We start from the raw sequence: 18,328 nt of genomic DNA, 5'->3' as shown, positions 1-18,328 counted from the left end.
GGTGAAGTCATTCCTGTGCGGCAGGCTGAGCCCAGTGCAGTAGTGCACCTGGACGAGCAGGGCCATCAGCAGGCGGGGGAAGATGCGTGTCACGGCGTCTCGGCACTTGGTTAAGCACAGCACCTCAAACAGAGCACTAGCAGCCTGAGGGAGAGAAACGATCACAGCCGTGATACTCGCCACCTCCGTCCCATGCTGCTTGTCCCATTACCCACCCCTGGCTGTGCGGAGCCAAACAGGATAACTGCAGCAAGAAGGGCGGGTATTGTCCTGTCCTGGTGCTCCATAGCTCTAGGATTGCTGCTCTGCATTGCTAGGCAGGAAGCCAGGGTTTCCTTTCCAAAGGGGAGGCAGCAGGCTGTAATGGACAGAGGCTCTGGTGACCTGATGTTTTGCCTTGGCTCTGCCACAGGTCAAGCAAAGTGACTGTGGGCAAGGCCCTTCCCCACTCTGTGCCTCTCTTTCCCCACCTGTAAAATAGGCACAGTACTACTGACCTCCTCTGAGAAGTCCATTGAGATCTAGTGGTGAAAAGTGTTAAGAAAGAGCCCAATGGTCCTTTGGTCCTGCTGGAGCAGGGGGCAAGAAGGTGGGGGCACTGCATTGACTGACAGGGAAAGGGAAACAGGAGGGGGGCGAGGAGGGGAGGCAGGATATGGGGGTGTTGCAGAGATAGGGGGAGACTAACTACTCTGCTCAGTGCCTGCCTGGGGAAGACAGGGAGAAATGGCACAAGTGACCTGTTCAGATGATAAGGTTGCAGCTTTGCTGGGCTCTAGAGGCACCGTTGCCCAAGCACCCTTGTAGGGGGGCGGTGTCTGGGAGACGCAGAGCAGCAAAGGGTAAGGGACCGGACAATGGGCACTTTCAGGGCTCCGCAACCAATGCAGTGGAGCAATCCCCATCCCTCCCAGAGGTGGTTCTCTGGAATCTATCCCTCAGTCGCAGATCAAGGATCTTTCACCTCGTTGCAGGGAGAGGAGAGTTGTGTGCGAAAGACTCTTTATGGCTATTGGCAACTTACGGCTATTGGCAAGATGGAGGCTGCCTTCCCCGTGACCCTTGGCCGCTCTTGGAGTTTCTTCAACAGCATGTCCAGCAGGCGACAGATGTCACGTTTCACCTCCATTTCAGCCAGTGCTCTCCACATCCCAACTGCATTTCTACAGGGTCAAAAAGACCATCCCATGAGGGATGAGAGGCTCACAGCTCTGCTACATTGCAATGTGACTGGACAAATGACCTCCCAGGTAGGGCTGGGGGCTCCAATGGAAAGCAGCTGACTCCAGTGGGCGTCCATCTCAGGAATCATAGAAAGAGACCTGTTTGCTAAAGCAGTCAGAGTCCCATGTCCCATCCCTGTGCTGTCAGAGCTGATTATTTTGTAGCCACTGACTGTCATATGTTGTTTTTGTTTTAACCCACAAGCAGGTCACATGTGGGACCATCCGCACAGGTGATGCCATGTTCACCTGGTTACACTCTGGACCCATGGCCAGGTCCTATTCTCTCTTGAGCCTCCAAAAGTGGAACTTTGGTATTCATATTTCCAAAGTGCGATTCTAACCTACCCACCTGGAGTCACTAAAAAACTTAGTGCATTAGTTGTGTGACATGCCTACATCCTATCCTTGAGACTAAGTTACAGAAAGCAGAGAGGAGGAGGGTCCAACTACCCATAGCATGGCTGTGTCTACACAGAGGTGGTAGTGGTGAGTCCCAGATCAAAAGGGCTCAAGCACACTCCAGCTGCACTCATCCCACTGGTGCACTCCAAACCTGGAAGTATGCCCATGAGGGCACACCTGATTTTTAGAGCTCAGGCTAGTCTTATGCCAACAGAACATGCTACTTACTCCCTGATATAAAACCTCCCGATACTGGGAAGGATCATCAAGGATGCGGTATTGAGCAACTATGGCAACATGCACAATCTTCAGGTCACCTTCATGGTGCGTTCAGAGTCTGGGTTTAGGGATGAGCATGAGACTACTACGTCAATGGTTTTAGCTGATTGCCTCCTCATGGTTACAGGCACGTCAGCACGGATTGTCAGCTCTGCCGGCAGCCTTGGGTACAGTAGATCGGGAAGTAGGGTTGACATAGCTGTGGTCCTGAGAAACAGAAGTGGTTTTAATCTAATCTGTTTTTTTCCCAGTTGCAAAATTGAAGCATTTGAACCTGAGATCAGGAGCCCCAGCTCGGAAGTGCAATCGTGGTCACTTGCCTGTGTGGCCAAGCACTCATTCTGTTTGGTGAGGTGAGGTGCCTGTGCTCTCGTCCCAGGGATTTACCCTGGTCTGCTTACCTCAAGAAAGTGATTTCTATGCATCAGAAGGCTCAGCTAGTAAATATGTTGGGCATCTGGGCAACTCTGTGATTTCTGCCTTTGTGATAATGGAGAAGACAGGATGAGATGGGAACTAGTGCTGCAATCTTACCAGGGTAAGAAAGACATTATTCACATAACCAGGTAGCCATTACCAATCTGAGGCTTCTCAGGAGGAACAGGGCTAAGGAACCTCAAGGAGAGAAACTGCTGTATCCAGGCCACTGTGAAGTCCTGTACCTGTCCAGGGGCAGCTGGCAATTTAGAAGGCCTGTTGTTACTTCTTCCAGAAAATCATGAGCCAAGAGGCCTAAGACCATCATTACTTCCTGCCATTTGTGGGGATGACTGATGGTGCTGAGCTGGGAGTGGAGCCTGCCCACAATCTCTGGCACCTAGAAGAAAACAAGACCATTTAGAGGCACTGGCCAGGGTGTTGCTTTCAGAGTAAGAATAAGGATGCATGCTATCAACAACAGCTATCCTCCTTCCTGGAGGATGCAGAGGCTGGATCGTAGAAGCCAGCAGTGAAGAAGACCTCAAGGTCGTCTCAGAAAAGATGCCTCTGGTCCCCAGTGCGGTCTCCCTAGATTGCAGAGCAAAGACTCAATCTTCAGTTTTAGACAGTTCACTTGCAACCCATACCACATAAGAAATGCAACAAAGGGAGTATCCCACTTACAACACCCTAGGATATAAGGATTTAAATGTTCCCTGGTCCCCAAAACCACCCTACCTTTGTCTTTAAACTGTGCTTGAAGTTCTTCAGGATTGCATTCAGGATGGCCCTGGATGCTTCATTGATCTCCTCACGGTGTTCCCTTACGTTTTCCACAGCTACCAGTAAAAGGTCTGTCATCTGGTCTGGAGTGAGAAATTGCCCTAGTTCCTGCAGTGGAGAGAAGGGTGGGATCCAAGCAAAAGCAACAGGGTGCTAGATGCCCTGGTTAGACGTGTGGTCTGAAACTGGAATCACAGATAACAGGAGTCTAAACAAAGCTCTGGTTGGTATCTTTGCGCCTCCTGGTTAGAAGGCTCCAGCAGACCTCATGGGTTCCCAAAGTTGTGATACCAGGCCTGGATTTACTGATAATGTTATCAGACCATCACCTATGGGACTATGAATTCACTGTCCGAGGCACTGCAGTAAGGATTTCTTATGTGCAGCATGCAGTCTTGGACATTAGATTTTGAAGAGACAGAGTACACAAAAAATCTGGGTACAAAAAAATACTTGCAATATCACATGCCATTGCCACATCTGGTCATTCAAACAGCTCACCAGACATCTTTTGCGCATGGTGAAAATACCCAAATTGCTTAACAACTTTCTCTTCCATTGAATTTGATCCATCATATCCCATACTTGCTGCATTTATTTATCCTTTGACTTTCTCCTGATCCATGTGCTTGGGATACTGTAACCGAACACCCTTTGATTTAGGTGGGGCTTGGAACAACCAGTTTCGTAAAGCCAGCCAAGTTTCAAAGACATTTGCTTTCCAGTTTATGGGGCCTTAACAAAGATAGGCAGTCTGTCTTGGGTAGAACGAAAGAAAGAAGTATTACATTGGAGAGGGGCTCTGATCTATGCTTGGTCTGGTATTTTCCACTGATGGGGTGTGTGTGTGTGTGTGTGTGTGTAACTTGTTGTTTTGGGACAGAAAGTACAGTTCGGGAGAAGCTGAAAATTTCCATAGGAAGTAATTGAAACATTTCATTTCAAGTAACTTTAACATCAATCCACCCATGTCCACCAGTACCGCCAGGACAGTAGCCTTTTCTGATTACCCTCAGATTGCTGTGTTGACCTGTAGTTTGAGTGCTTCAAGCCTTCATTTTCCTCTACGGACAAGGTTTCCTGGGGCGTGTGTAGACGAAACGAAATTTGGATAGGAAGCTATTTCCCATGATGCACTCTGGCTTCTCCTCTGCTTGAATTACTACCACATATGTTCCAGGACACGTACAGAAGGATGAGGGCATAAGGCACCCATAGCCACATAAGGAAACACAGGCCTCTCGAGACCCCATAAACTGCCTAGGCAGACTCAACTCAATGTCAACCAAATTGTATTGAAGCATTTTGACATACGGAAATTGAAAAATGTTGGAACTCCTTGTACTGTGAAAATGGTGATATCTTGACTTTTCATCCTTCCAAAGGACACATTCTGATTTTTTACCTGGTCTGCATATATGTTCATAGGAAGAGTCACCCCATCCCATGCCTTGATCAATTAGCCATACACTGAGAGGTACCAGGAATACGCATGCCTTCAAGAATCTCCTTTGGCACACCGGCACTGAGGATTTACCTTAATGATTGTGCAGATGTTTTCACATGCTCTCATGGGTTCATATGTTCCCAGACACTTTTTGTACCTTTGATGTAGTTCTGCTTTTATAGCCATTGAATTATTCTTGTGTTCTAGGAGACAAACACCATGTTCAAGAACACTCCTGATTTTGCGTTTAAACAATTCACATCCCTGAACTGTACCTGCTCTGCAGACTGGAACCAAAAGTACAGCAGAGAAGAAGGCCTTTTGTGTAACAATCCTGAACATAGTAAATACATAAATACAAGGGGGAGGAGGATACATTGGATAACTCCTGACAGTTTTATGTAGTGAATTAGAGAATATTCTTTACTGATTCTTTTCTCCAAAACAGTAGACAGTCACTGTGACCTTCAGGTCACCTAGTTTTTGTGACATACTCTGTCCTGTCCCTTTTCTGGAGAACATAGAGCTTTTAAATTAAACCATCATTTCTAGCTTTATGAAAGAGCACAGCTGCTATCTAGTAGCTACTTTCAGTTTTTTTATTGCCACCATCCCCATAGTCTCTCTCAGACCTCCAAGGTAAAATCAATAGCAACAGCTATTAGACTCTCCTCTACAGATTTACTGGGGTCTCTGAATTAATGCCTTCATAGGACCCAAAAGGGAAGACAGTCCTCCTGCTAGATGCTCTGTTCTAGCCTAGCTCTCTAAGAAAGCACCACTATGTAGGGGATTCATCACTTGTTTGGCGTTAGTGTTTGGGTGGAAGGATGTTTTGGATGGTCTCTGCTTACCCTTTTGGCACCGCACGAGGGTGTAGAGGAAAGACAGGCTTTCCATAGCCTGGGGACCAATCTCCTGCACATAGTCCCCAGTGCGAAGGGCCAGTAGTCCAATCAGGACCCCCAGCTTGGGGAACTCGGGTGACATCTAAATGAAATTGAAGGGGACGGAGGAGTCAGCGTGCATCACTTCCATGGACCAGAAGAGCCCATAACCCCTAGCAATTCATGTCCCACCAAGGGGAAGACAGCACAGCCTAGAGCAGAGGTTCCCAAAATTTTACTTCTGACAGGCCAATTCCAAGCGGCAGCCTGGGGCAGAGGGGGGAGAACGGCTGCATCAAAGGGGCTTGTAGGCCATGCTTTGGGAACCTCTGTTTTGGAGCCACTGTGCCTCTTCTCAGCTCCCAGGGGTCAGGGACCACTCACACAAAACTCAGGATGGTCGACTGCAGCTTTTAACAAGTAGAAGCTGGTGTCCACAGCTCTTAAGCGCTCATGAAACTTCTCTGATCTCATCCAGGGGACCAAGTGCTGCACAGATAGATAGAGAGATAGAGATGGCCAGTGTTAACACCTGGCTGAGTGAGATACGTACAACAGTGCATTCCAGATGTTGTTCTCTGTGTACATCTGCACCAGGGCAGCAGAGAACCGAATCGCACCACTGAGCAATAAGCCCTGTGAGACAAAGCCAGGCAGGCCCTTGGCAGCGTGCTCAGGACATAGGCTTCTGACATGCTTGAGTGTGGTGCTTTGGGGCCTGCACTTCCCCTCACATCTGCAGTTGGCACATGGGGAGTGCGTGGACAGGGCCAGGAGTACGGCCCTGGCACCACAGTGGTGTTCTCTGCACCACGGACAGACTCCTTGTGACTCTCCGACTGCTTTTGGCTTCCTCTCAGGATTTCAATGTCACTGAAAATTCTCCCATCCTACAAAGAGGTCAACCCTGCCTTTGTGCCACCAGGCTCACTCCTGATTTCATGGTGGTTTTAGCACTGTCCTGAGCCAGCTGTGTTACAAGACTGACGCAATAATCCACCACCCCAAAGGGATGGTTCATCAGCTCTGATCCATGGGAGACTGAGATCTTATAATCCTCATCCTCCCTGGATCCCACACTCTTTCCAGGAGGGAAGCAACAGTGTGAGTCTCCACTAAGCATCACTGAAGCTTTCTGGAAAGGAGTGGAGGGGATGTTTCCTCTGACTTTTTTCCCGTCTGTCTGATTTTGAACCAGCCAAACCATCTGGTCGACTCTCTGGTCAATGATCCAGAGCCTGAGGCTAGAGACTCAGTTTTTATTTCTCAGATAGTCTCTTATTCAGGGGAGGGAGAGTCTTGCTTTCATTTTCCAGAAAGATGGACCGAAGGGAAGAGAAATCATGTGTATAGAGAACATGAGCAACCTCCCAAAAAGCTACAAAAACTCTCCTTTGTCTTGCTTGACACAGAAGACATCCTAATGCCTTGAAGCAACTAACTCCCTCTGAGACTTCTGCTGTACAGACCATTATCAGGCTGAGGGCCTATTCAAGGCATTACTGCAGAAAGATGAATCCTCTCGTCTTGCCCAAGCCCCCTGCATTCCCCCAAGAAGACGTCATTTCTTCTGCCTGCTGCTACTTACATCTAAGAGGTTCTGCAGCTCGGCTGTGTTTGGATTCTCTAGCAAGAAGGCTTTCAGCATTGTCTTCAGGCCATCCATAGTCTGGTTGTACCAGTCCTGAGGAGGAGGAGGAAAGGCTCAACATTTGGAGTGATGCAAAGCCAGAGAGCACAAGGAATCTGCATTTGGACAGGGAGGAATGGGTCCTTGCAACACGTACAAATAGCCCCCTCCCATTAAGCTGTTACTGTCAGGAGACCTGCAGGGAGCAAGCACAGTGTATGGAGGGCTTCTTATTTATTCTCAGGAAAGGGCCCTGTCTGCAGCTTGGGAGTGGGCAGTGAGGCAGGATCATCTTGCTCCTCAGTGGAGAAAGGACACCACCACCTCCATAGGGTGGAGGGAGCTTCTGGGTTTGTACCACCAGGCCTGAAGTGACGACTCCCCCAGCCACGGCACTTCAGTTTTATCTGACCTGGAGCATATCTTACAGAAGTATATCCAGCTCTGATGTCCTCCTGACCCTGCCATGTGTCACACACCATGCACAATCCCTTCACCCACCATTTACCAGGACATGAAGCTTTTCCTGCCAGCTCTAGGCAAACCAAGTAGGTGGGCCTTGCTAACCAAACAAACCAGTCTCCTGGACGGTGCACTCAGGAACAGACAAGGAATTACCTTCACAGTTGCCCTATTGTTTTTCTCCCACTGCAAAGTCTCCAAGGAGGGCAGGGCAAAGACACTGGCAACGCAGACCCGAATCACATTGGACTTCTCCTTACCCACCAGAGATGGTGTCACTTTGCTAAAAGAAGCATAAGCTCACAGTGAATTATTTTATTGGAGATGCCCTTACACTTTGACTGCTTCACCAATGGAGCAAAAGGAAGGGCAGGAGGATCAGACTATCAGCAAAAAGAAGTGGCATAGAAGAGAAAAACAGAGCAGAGGGGCTCTCTATTACTGCTTATTATCTGCAAGTGCTTAAAGACTAATTGAGATTGGGGTCTGTTGTGCTAGGTGCTGTACATATTCAGAGACAGTCCCTGGCCAAACAAGTTTGCAAGCTCATCAGCTAAGACAGAAGCAGCTGGGAGACAGGAAATCTCCATTGTACAGATGATCAGTTAGCACCTATAGCAGGGGTGGGCAAAATGCAGCCCGCAGGCCAGATGCCAGGCCATTCTATCTGGCTCGTGGGGCCCCTAAAAAATTTAGAAAATTAATATTTATCTTCCCCCACCTGCCTGTCATGCGGCCCTCAACGGCTTGCCAAAACTCAGTAAGTGGCCCTCTGCCCACAATAATTGCCCACCCCTGACCTATAGGAATACAGAGAGCAGTTTGCACCTATAGGCTGTCTATGGGGAAAGCCAGGAAGTGAATCCTGGTTTAACACCCACTCAAATTCAAGGCCCTTAGGACACTGGTTAGGATAAGCCATGCAGCCAAGCAGCGAACAAGGTGCACGTTCCCCTGCTCTCCCCACAAAGACATGGGAGGGCCCCTGGAGGGATGAGATTTCTGGCTCTGATGGACTTAGGGTGAGAAGTACCTGAGGTCCTCAATAAACAGCATCTCCTGATGGCGCAAGTCACTGGAGCATGCGTCCAGCGAGTCCTGTGGCAGCTCTTTAATGCGCTTCTGTGAATCCCAGAGGAGATGTAAAAATCATAGCGAAGAGCCCCATCATTAGCTGCCCCCCCGGCTCACCCCCCAAAAGAGGTCGTTTCACCAGCCTCCAGAGGACTGGGAGGCTAAACAATCCCTGGGACAGGCTGGCTACACCCCTAAGCCCTGGAGAACAAGGCTGGAAGGGACCTCAAGAGCTCACATCTAGTCCAACCATCTGCTTAAGGCAGGATCATCCTTGACTAAACCATCCCAGCCAAGTGTCTGTCCAACCTGCTCTCAAAAACTGCTGAGGATGGAGACACCACAGGCTCTCGAGGGAACAATCATCATAGTGGAAAAGTTCTTCCTAATATGCAACCTAAATCTCCATGGTTACATATTAAACTCATTACTGGTGGTGTTGTCTCCGGTGGACACTGAGAACAATTGATTGCCAGCCTCTGTGTATCAAGCTTTTTTGTATTTGAATGTATCAAATTCCCCATGGCCGTCTCCAGGCAGGACAGTCCCCGTTCTATGTCCACCTGGTTTTATAACATGAGCCCTGGGCTGCTTTCACTCACCACAGCCTGTCTGATGAGCATGAGATTTTGGCTCTCGGGCTGGTTTGCTCTGTTCTCAATGACTTCCCTGCCAACTGCCTTCTCGCATCATGGACCAGCCGAGCAAGGACAGAACAGGAGATATTAATGTATGAAGCATGCAGACATCAGCCAGGAGCAACTCTTCCCACTTAAAAACCTCCAAAAGAGTAACACATTCTCTGTCATGAGGCACTTATTAAGCAGGCAGACACCCTTCTTGCCTGGATGGCATCAAAAAATCAATGTATATAGCTGCTGAATATGTGGATGGAGTGGATGGAGGGCAATCAGATGCTTAGGTAACTACAGGTATGGAATAAACACCTTGTGGAAGATGTGATGAGCATGTGATAAATGTCCAGGGAAACCCAGATTAACAACACAGACATGCTAAGGGAGGCAAGCAGGTTCCTACCAGATTATTGGAGTCGTTCAGGGCCTCCATTTCCAAGGCGCTGTCCTCTTTCTCTATCAGGTCCTGCGTCATTGTCTCATATGCCTCATTGTGTATTTCTGAATGGGATAAGAAGAATGAGGGCAGATTCCTGTTGTGCGTGGTTGAAGGGTATAGCACTGCCCTTGCTGGCAGATGATGTACTCAGAAGAGATTAGGTATTCAAGATGCTCAGTTAGGAATCACAAGGCCTGGGTTTCATTTCTAGCTTTGCTGCCAACTTCCTGTGAGCTTGGGCAGATCACTTTGGCTTAATTCTCTATGTCACCAAGTTCTGGATTTGGCCAGGGAGCTGGTTGTAGCTTCCCAGTTCTCAGCTGCCCACTTCTGGTGCAAGATAAAGCCACAAGAGTAGGGAAGGGCATTTTACATCACTGATATAAGGCATCTTAGGAGTAGGGTAGTCCTGCAGTCTATCACATCCATCTTCAATGTTGGTGGGAATGTTGCTAGCATAGGAAATCTATACAGCAAGCCCCAAATGTGGCATCTTGATCTCTCTCTGGGCCTTAGTTTCCCCATCCGCAAAATGGAGACAGTAATCATTCCCATCACAAAGCAGTATTGTGACCAATCAGGTTGGGAGCCTATTAGAGGGGTTAGGCGCTTAGGGTGCCTATACTTCTGAATCGAGGCTGCTCCAACCCACTGTAATTACAGTGCATCAGAGCAAACTCAATTCTGCTGGAGCATGGTAATTACCATACTCCAGCAGACTCCAGTGTCACCTATATCAGCATCCCCGTGCTGAAAAATGACGGCGGGGTGTTTATTCAATGAGCTTTAGCGTCCCCACTGCCATTTTTTGACACAGGGATGCTGATACATGTGACCCTCTGGGTGCTTTAATGAGAGCAGCTCTTAGAGCTGCTCTAATTAAAGTGCCCCCCACCTCCAGCAGCATGTGTGTAAATGCCCTTAAATCCCATCGAAAGGCTAAGGGCCTAAGGTATCTCTGAACTTCCCAGCCTGATCAATGTATGTTGGAACCATATAAACACCTTGTTAGCTAGGACTTAACTAGATCCAAGGCCTCCTAATACCACTTCTCTAGAGAGCCTTCTGGTCAAGGCACATGTTTACTTGAGCATATCACAGGCACAGGCCTCAGTTTCCCCAGACACAGAGATCCCCACACCTGCAGACACAGGCTATGGCACTGAGTGCTCTAACAGCCTCCTGAGTGATCTCAGTCACCTCTTCCTACAACCTCAGAGGGCCCAGGTAGATCATCAGAACATTGCTCCTTACCTCCAAGGACTAAAGAGAGGGCACTTTCCTCCATCTTTGGGACCCAGAAAGGGTAGTCCTGGGATACTGGATCAGCATATGATTCCCTGCCTCTTAGGGCTGGATCCACATGCTCTTCCACCCGTGGTTCACTCATGAGATACTGTTGGCTCCTGTTCATGTCAGACGCCTTCCCATCAAGCATCAGACTTGAGTGTCTTAAACAGAATCTCCTGCACCTTCTTGAAGATAGATCTCCACACACATGTGCAGCCTCCCTGTTGCAGCATCAGGAGTGACCATTTGACCTGTTTATTACAGCTCACTATCAATATTCACAGCTGTATGTAAATGAAGCTGTGAAACAAATGATGTCATAAGCATGCATTGAATGGACACCAGTAAGGGAGGCAGAATAGCATCCAGTGCTGCTGTCCTCAGCATTTTGAGCGGCTGTGCAGCCTGCACTGAAACACGCAATACTCCCTTAGGCTGAAGAGCTAGGGTGCAATTCATCTCCCAGTGGATTTCATCAAAGGATTCCTTTTGCTTTTGATGCGAGTGGAATCCCATAGGGCAATCATTCTCAACCAGGGAGCTGCAGCACCTTTGGGTGTTTTGAGATCCTTTGAGGAGCGCCACAGGATGTCACACAATGTTAACACTGCTACGTGTGCAAACATGATTTACAAGATAAACCCAGAAAGTCCAAAAGGAATCCACAATGGTAGATTCTGACTTGCTTTCTAAGGTCTTTGCAACAGAAGAATCGCTCTATTATTTTTTCTGTAGTCAAAAACCAAGTGAAAACTAGGAGCTGGCATTTTCCGAGGGGTGCCTTGAGTCTAAAAAGGTTGAGAACCACTGCCATAGGGACTGTCCGGTCCAACTAATGTAGAGCCCTACGAAACAGCCCGTTTCCCTTCCAAACATAAACTTCACTTCTCCTTTCACTTCACTTTCCAGTCACATGTAATCTCCTGGACATTAGCATTTAAAAAAATAAGACGGTCTTATTGGGCATTCACACCTGAGCCAGGGGGTCCTGGAACCCTTTCTCAGCGGGGCAGTTCACACTGCTCCTACTACTTCAGGTGCAGTGCTGGAGGATTGAGCCAGACTTTTTTCCTTTGTTTGACAGCATCCCCAACCCCCTGCTATCATCCCCCTGGAGCCTCAGGCTATCCTTGGCAAAGCCCCCATTGACATCAGTGGGCAAAAGACCCCAGCCTTTGATCAGTAACAAGCCCCTTTGGCAAGAGTCTGCTTGCTGTTCCTCACTGTTTCCTGTTGCAGGGAGGTGAGTTTCCAGCTGTCTGCCCCAAGCAATGCTGGTACTCTCCATGCACAATGTGGAACGTTTCCTTCTGACCCTTCTCCAATGGTTCTGCTCATCTGTTTCAGAGCTTGGAGCAGGGGTGGGGGATGGATGGGACTTAAAACTGTGGACACTACAGCCCAAATCTTTAGCTGACATAAACCAGTGTAGGTCCATTCACTTCACTGGTGTTACACAAATTTGTACCAGCCGAGGCCCTGACACTAGACCATTTTCTCTGCCATGCTCAATTTAGGTTTTAAAGGATGATTCCAGTGAGTTGTTTCAATACTCTAAGTGGCTGAACAGTTATAAAACAAGAATATATCACAAAAAGGAATTTCACAGCAGCCTACAGGCACTGGGGCGTGGCTTCCGCAGTACAGAGGCCTATATCTAGTTGGTGGAAATTGCAGAATGGTGCATCTTGCTTTCCTGGTCATCAAGAGCCCTTTTGCAATCCCAGGATTACATGAAGGGAACTACCACTGAAAAGGCAGACCTGATCATAACAGTCCCCTCCCTATCCTGACCTCACAAGGGGCGTTAGGACTGCAATCTGTGGGTACAAGCCAAAGTCCTGCACATTCACATTTAAGGTCTGTGTGCTTATTAAGCTTTTAGGTCCTCCCCTAAGCATGAGGCTTTGTTATGAATAATAATAATAAAGAATCACTCTCTTGTTAAAGTAAAATCCCCCATCTGGTGATGATTAGATCAGGACATGATTTCTAGCACCATGCAACACATCATGCTGCAAATTACTCGATGCTTCCTCTCTAATGAGTGCTGTATTTGGTCCTCAAATGCCTTTTAAAGATAGTACTGAATACAAGTTGATGGAATTGGATACACATTAAGACACCAAAGACTGTAGACCAAAATTTAGGGAACTTGCACTTTACTTAACAATTCAATAACACCTTCTTTAGTAAGGAACGAGACCTCTCCAGTGTTCTGACTCCAGACTTCAAACTCAGCAGGTGTATTCAGAACTTTCTTCCCAGCTATTACAACGTATGGGTAACCAAGCATGTTAGCATCTTTCAGTCTTTTACCAATAGTCCAGTGAATCCTGTCATCCAGTATCACGTCCCCTTTAACCTGAGGCACGCCATCAGCAATATCATCATACAAGCTCTCCATCAGCGCCACTCCCACCTCTTCCCTGCTGCCCTTCTTCGGGGGTATGAGGCAGACCTGGTAAGGGGCAATGAGGCTTGGCCAACGGATTCTGTCTTCTGTAGAAAGCACCTCGACAGAAGCAGCCAGAATCCGAGTGACGCCCAGTCCATAACAGCCCATTTCCGCCAGCACACGTTTGCTTTCGGCATCTTGGAAGGTAGCATTAAAAACAGAGGAATACTTGGTGCCCAGATAGAACGCATGCCCGACCTCAATCCCTTTGGTCTCTGTTAGTTTTCTGTAACAAACCGGGCAGTCGGTCAGGTCAAAGTTTATCGTTTCTGCATTGGCAGAAAAGTTGCAGCCTGGGCAGACCACAAGCCTGTCCTCTCCAGTGCTGGCCGGGAGCTGGAACTCATGAGACATGGTCCCTCCAATGCTGCCCGTGTCTGCTTGGACTTTTAAGACGCTAAGCCCCAAGCGGTTAAACACGCTGCAGTAGGCGTCACACACCAGGCTGTAGGTCTGGTGAGCAGCCTTCTCGGAGGTGTCGAATGTGTACATGTCCTTCATGTAGAACTCCCTGCTGCGCAGCAAACCAAAGCGAGGCTTTGGTTCGTCCCGAAACTTCCTCGTTATCTGGTACAGCAGGAGGGGAAGCTGCCTGTAGGACAAGGCTGCTTGCGAGGCAACCAAATGTGTAACGATCTCTTCATGCGTGGGCCCCAGGCAGTACTCCTGATTGTGTCTGTCTGCCAGTCTGAAGAGCTCCTTGCCCATTATATCCCACCGCCCGCTGGCTCTCCAGAGCTCCGCAGAGTTTAAACTGGGCATGTTGAGCTTCTGCCCTCCAATACCCTGCATCGCTCGGTCGATCACCTGGATGAGCTTCTCCATCGCTCGAACGGTGTAGGGCATGTAGTAATAGCAGCCATTCTGGGCAGGGCAGATCAGGCCAGCCTGCAGCATCAGCTTCTGGCTCCTGCAAGTCAAGTCACCAGGTTTGCTTTCCAGGTCCGCTGCGTGGTCCTCCCAAAGATTGAAAGGCTGGAAGAGCTGGGACAGAACCACTCGCCTGGGTCTGGTGGAGCCATCGTGGTGCACCTGGCGGCAGCGCTGCCCTGGCCCGGCGTGGGTCGGCACTTGGGAAAGCAACTCCTTCCACCTCCTGAGCAGGCCTCCCATCTGCGGGCCCATGGAGGAAGCCTCTCACCAACCTGCAGCAGGACGCAGACATGAGCATCACGTTAGCACGGCCCTGGCCACGTGCATCCTTTTGCCTTTGCGCCACCCCAGCCGAGCGCAAAGGGCTGGAAGAACCACCAAGCCCCGCTCTTCCCTTCCTCCCCCGCAGGGCTTACACGTCACCTCTCACCCACGCAGCAGGAAGACTGTTAGAAGAGCTGTGCGCTGTTACAGACCCATTTTACAGATAGGCAAAGTGAGGCCAAGTGCCTGGAGGCTAGACCCTGAGCTTCCCGGGGGCCAGCGAGATGCACCAGCTGCAGCCAACTCTGGGGTTAAGCGCGGCTCCGTCTCCGGCTCCGGCTCCGCAGGAGGAACCCCGGACAGCCCGCAAGGAGTACAGGAACCGCGTGCGCATGCGCGGGAAAACCACCACACTGCTTCGCCTGCAAGAAGGAAGAGGTCGGAGCCGCCAGCCAATCAGAATCACGCCGCAGCGCCCTACCCCGGATGAGGATGCGGAAGCTCACTCTGCGGAAGGAGCATACCATAGAGAGGGCGGCTGTTGGGGAGGTTTCCTGCCACCCCGCCTGCCGCTCGGAGGGCAAACTGTATGATCCTTTTGTTTCCCCTGCTCCCTGGAGCTGGCTGCACGGGGGCGGGGGAGCTGGAGCGGGCATCGCCCCCCCCCGGCCCCATGCCTGGCCTGATGCAAAGCCCCTTTCCCATTAAACATCAGCCAGTCGCCTTCCCGGCAGCAGGGCAGAGCTTGGAGGCAGGAGCTGTCGATAGCAGCCCAACGTCCCCGAACCGGCTGGGCCGTCCATGCCACCGCGTGGTTATTTCAAGCCAGGCTGTCAGCCCTGCCTGCGAAACGCACTGGGGATTTGTTACTTTCAAGGGAGCACTGCCCACCAGGAAGAAGTTTAAGCCTCCCTTAGAAAGGGAGGCCGCTAAAGCAACAGCTACTTTTTTGGGGCAAAAGGAAGGGAAATCAGGGATGGGGACGATGGTCAAAGGCTCAGCCTGAGTGCACCAAGGGGAGACCACACTGGACAGGGCCCACTGGTGCTCAGACGAGTCCAAAGAGCCAGTGGACGTGGCCCAGTGAAACTGCCTGAAATGTGAGTGGACCAAGGACAGGAAAAGAGCCCCACCGTTGATCGTGCTGGGGAGCAGGAGGCACGTGGCGCTGTTACTGAAGAGCTGCCGGCGTACAGAAGCTTGCCCCGTAAACCAGGCGGGAAGAAGCGAACGGTCCCAGCGTGCCCAGGTGCCGGCCCCCTGGGCCTTTCATGCCTTTTGCCATGGCTGCCCTGTAAAGAGATATGAAGGAAGGGAGTGGGGAACATATTTAGTGATGGCATCAACCAGGCAAGGACACCGTGCCTGACCCCCATGGGAACATGAAAGAGTTTTCAGGGGAGGAAAGAGAGAGGACAGTCGCTTTAGGCAGTTATCTCCTGCAAACATACCTTGGCAAGTGGGGAAGCTAACAAACCATAGCTCATCTCTTCCCCATTTCTACTTGGGGCCAGGTGAAAGCTACTGAGAAGGGAGTGCAGCATGTCTAGGTGCAGACTGTTGCCCACTGTTGGTCAGGAAAGTATGGGATGTTCAGTGCTCAGGACTGGGAAGAGGTTGGAGCTGCAGTTGTGAAATTCTGCCACCATCTCAGCCAAACCTGTAGCAAGCCAGTCAGCAGCTACATTGATGCATCATTGCTGACTTTTATGTGTATTGCTCTGAAACAAGGCAGCATAGTCTTAGGCAGCTGGTGTGCAGTGACCACTGCTTATTAGAGTGACCATAACTAGCTCTCCGTTGCTTTCCATCTCCCACCTGTGGTACCGATCGGTATTCTCTTGGCATCTACTTGGATGCTAAACTCTGTCTTACTCTCTGTGTAGGCAAGTGTTTGCATGTGTGCACATACATCCCTTGGCACACTGAGGCCCCAGTCTCAGCTGGTACACTCAGGCAGTATCTCAACACAAAAAAAAGGAACAAGAATTGCTGAAAGGCTTTCAGCCTTCCACAGCAACACGTGAGAAGCTGGAAATCTTGCCCCCTTTTTCGTGTTGGCATTGTAGAAATGTCTTTATCCCATGAGAACTCCTGATGGGGACATTTTTATTTTCATGTTGCATGCCCAGTCAATATTGATACAGCTGCATGTGATTTTCCTAAACCATCTATGGGTAACAGTGCAAACACACCAGCCTGGCTATTCTACTCAAGCTGTCTGTTTTACTGGGGAGTGAGAAATGGATAAGCAAACATGGTGACCATCATTTCAGACACAGATATAGACAAAGGAGCTCTAAATATAGTGACAGACCCAAGGCCACACTAGAACTTTGTAATTCCTTGCTTGGAAGTTGACTGCATATCCTTCCCCATCTAAAAACTTAAGCCACTGCCATGATCCCATCAAGGGTCAGGAAACAGTTTCAATTGCAAGCAATAGAGGACAGTAGCAGACACATCCATGAATTCATTGAACCATGGCTTTGGCCATGTGAATGCCATCATTTCCATGATTCATGCAATGATTTTCAGAAACTGGGAAGAATCAATTCCAATCATAATCAGGTAATGATACTTAGTGCTTCATGTCTTTTCTCTTCTTAAATGATCAGTATGGGAAGATCCTGAACAGCAGAGAAATAGCAGCTTGCTTTCAACTACAATGCAAACACACCTTTTCACTGCAATGGGGTGTGCATAGCAATTGGGCAGTATCTCTTTAAACAATGTGAGAGACATCGTAGAGATTCTAATTATGTTCCTTGTTTTAAAAAGCTACCAGCAAAGCAATGTAAATATAGCCCTGCCTTCTACAGTGTGTAGACTGAGTACACGCAGGTGTTTGGACTCCACTGTGCTTGTGTGGCTTTTCTTCTAGTACTGTTCCATAAAGGGGAAAAGACATAATACCATGTCTTGGCTCTTGCTTATAATTCTAATTAAATCATGCCCTGCTCTACTTTGCTACACACTGAGCCCTCAGACTATGATCGTGGGAAGCTAATTTTATAGCTCTAAAACTAAAACCCCATTAAAATCCTTTAGAAATCCAGAACCATGGTTGGTATAAAATAGGAGTGTAGATCACAAATATGCTGCTAATACTTACCTAGAGACTCCTGCATCTCCCCTTTTTGCCTGTGGTAAACTGATCCTGTTTGAATTGTGCACTCCCACAGAGAGGGAGCAGGAAATAGCGCCATGTGTCTGAAATAAAGCAATGTTCTCCTCTAACCTGCAATAAAGAAATAAAGAAATGCTCTCCTGTGCACACATCCTCAGGAGGCCTCAAATGCCTCCACACAAATGCTCGTAGTATGGGTAAGAAGCAGGAGGAACTTACCCTCCTGCTAGCTGACACCAACCCAGATATAGTGGGGCTCACTGAAACGTGGTGGGACCCAAGGCATGACTCGGCGGTGAATGTCAAGGGCTATGGGCTGTACAGGAGGGACAGGGCGGGGGACGTGTGCTCTACATTAAGGAGGAATACACATCCTCATCAGTTAGCACAGAGTCAGAGCAGGGGCACACAGAAGTGCTCTGGGTTAGGATACAAGGCAGTTGAGGGAAAAGAGACTTAACGGTGGGGGTCGACTACAGACCTCCCGACCACGGGGAAGAGCTAGACCAGGAATTCTGAAGTCAGCTCATGGTGGTAGTTTGGTCAAAGGACGTGGTCATCATGGGGGACCTGAGCTTTCCAGACATCTGCTGGGAAGAGCAGTCAGCCAGGTCTGACCGCTCACATAG

The 18,328-nt window shown here is 49.2% G+C and overlaps 2 protein-coding genes across 2 annotated transcripts in view; both read right to left on the bottom strand.

The window, feature by feature from the left end:
• Positions 1–11,197, bottom strand: part of MROH7 (maestro heat like repeat family member 7) — a 28,055-nt gene extending 16,858 nt beyond the window's left edge. Inside the window, exons 1-12 of the mRNA XM_019501246.1 lie at positions 10,939–11,197; positions 9,649–9,746; positions 9,213–9,290; positions 8,570–8,658; positions 7,693–7,819; positions 7,033–7,128; positions 5,829–5,933; positions 5,412–5,547; positions 4,648–4,760; positions 3,066–3,218; positions 2,570–2,724; positions 1,025–1,163 (exon numbers count right to left, since the gene is read on the bottom strand). Coding sequence (XP_019356791.1) covers positions 1,025–1,163; positions 2,570–2,724; positions 3,066–3,218; positions 4,648–4,760; positions 5,412–5,547; positions 5,829–5,933; positions 7,033–7,128; positions 7,693–7,819; positions 8,570–8,658; positions 9,213–9,290; positions 9,649–9,746; positions 10,939–11,122 — 1,473 coding nt within the window. The 5' untranslated portion in view covers positions 11,123–11,197. The remainder of the gene's footprint in view (positions 1–1,024; positions 1,164–2,569; positions 2,725–3,065; positions 3,219–4,647; positions 4,761–5,411; positions 5,548–5,828; positions 5,934–7,032; positions 7,129–7,692; positions 7,820–8,569; positions 8,659–9,212; positions 9,291–9,648; positions 9,747–10,938) is intronic.
• A 1,922-nt stretch (positions 11,198–13,119) lies between these two features.
• PARS2 (prolyl-tRNA synthetase 2, mitochondrial (putative)) lies at positions 13,120–14,909 on the bottom strand. Its single transcript, XM_019501245.1, has 2 exons — positions 14,729–14,909; positions 13,120–14,577 (listed from the first exon to the last, which is right to left on the bottom strand). The coding sequence occupies exon 2, from the start codon at positions 14,555–14,557 to the stop codon at positions 13,121–13,123; it is 1,437 nt and encodes a 478-aa protein (XP_019356790.1). The 5' UTR covers positions 14,558–14,577; positions 14,729–14,909; the 3' UTR covers position 13,120.
• Between the last annotated feature and the right edge of the window lie 3,419 nt (positions 14,910–18,328).

The sequence above is a fragment of the Gavialis gangeticus genome, unplaced genomic scaffold, assembly GCF_001723915.1.
Source record: "Gavialis gangeticus isolate Ggan-Ray unplaced genomic scaffold, GavGan_comp1, whole genome shotgun sequence".
NCBI classification, from domain to species: domain Eukaryota; kingdom Metazoa; phylum Chordata; order Crocodylia; family Gavialidae; genus Gavialis; species Gavialis gangeticus.
The sequence above is the reverse complement of the archived record's forward strand: the minus strand, read 5'-3'. Positions and strand labels throughout refer to the sequence as shown.

Bases quoted from the DNA above. Each gene is read 5' to 3' on its own strand.
- PARS2 (XM_019501245.1), bottom strand. From the start codon at position 14,557: ATGGGCCCGCAGATGGGAGGCCTGCTCAGGAGGTGGAAGGAGTTGCTT.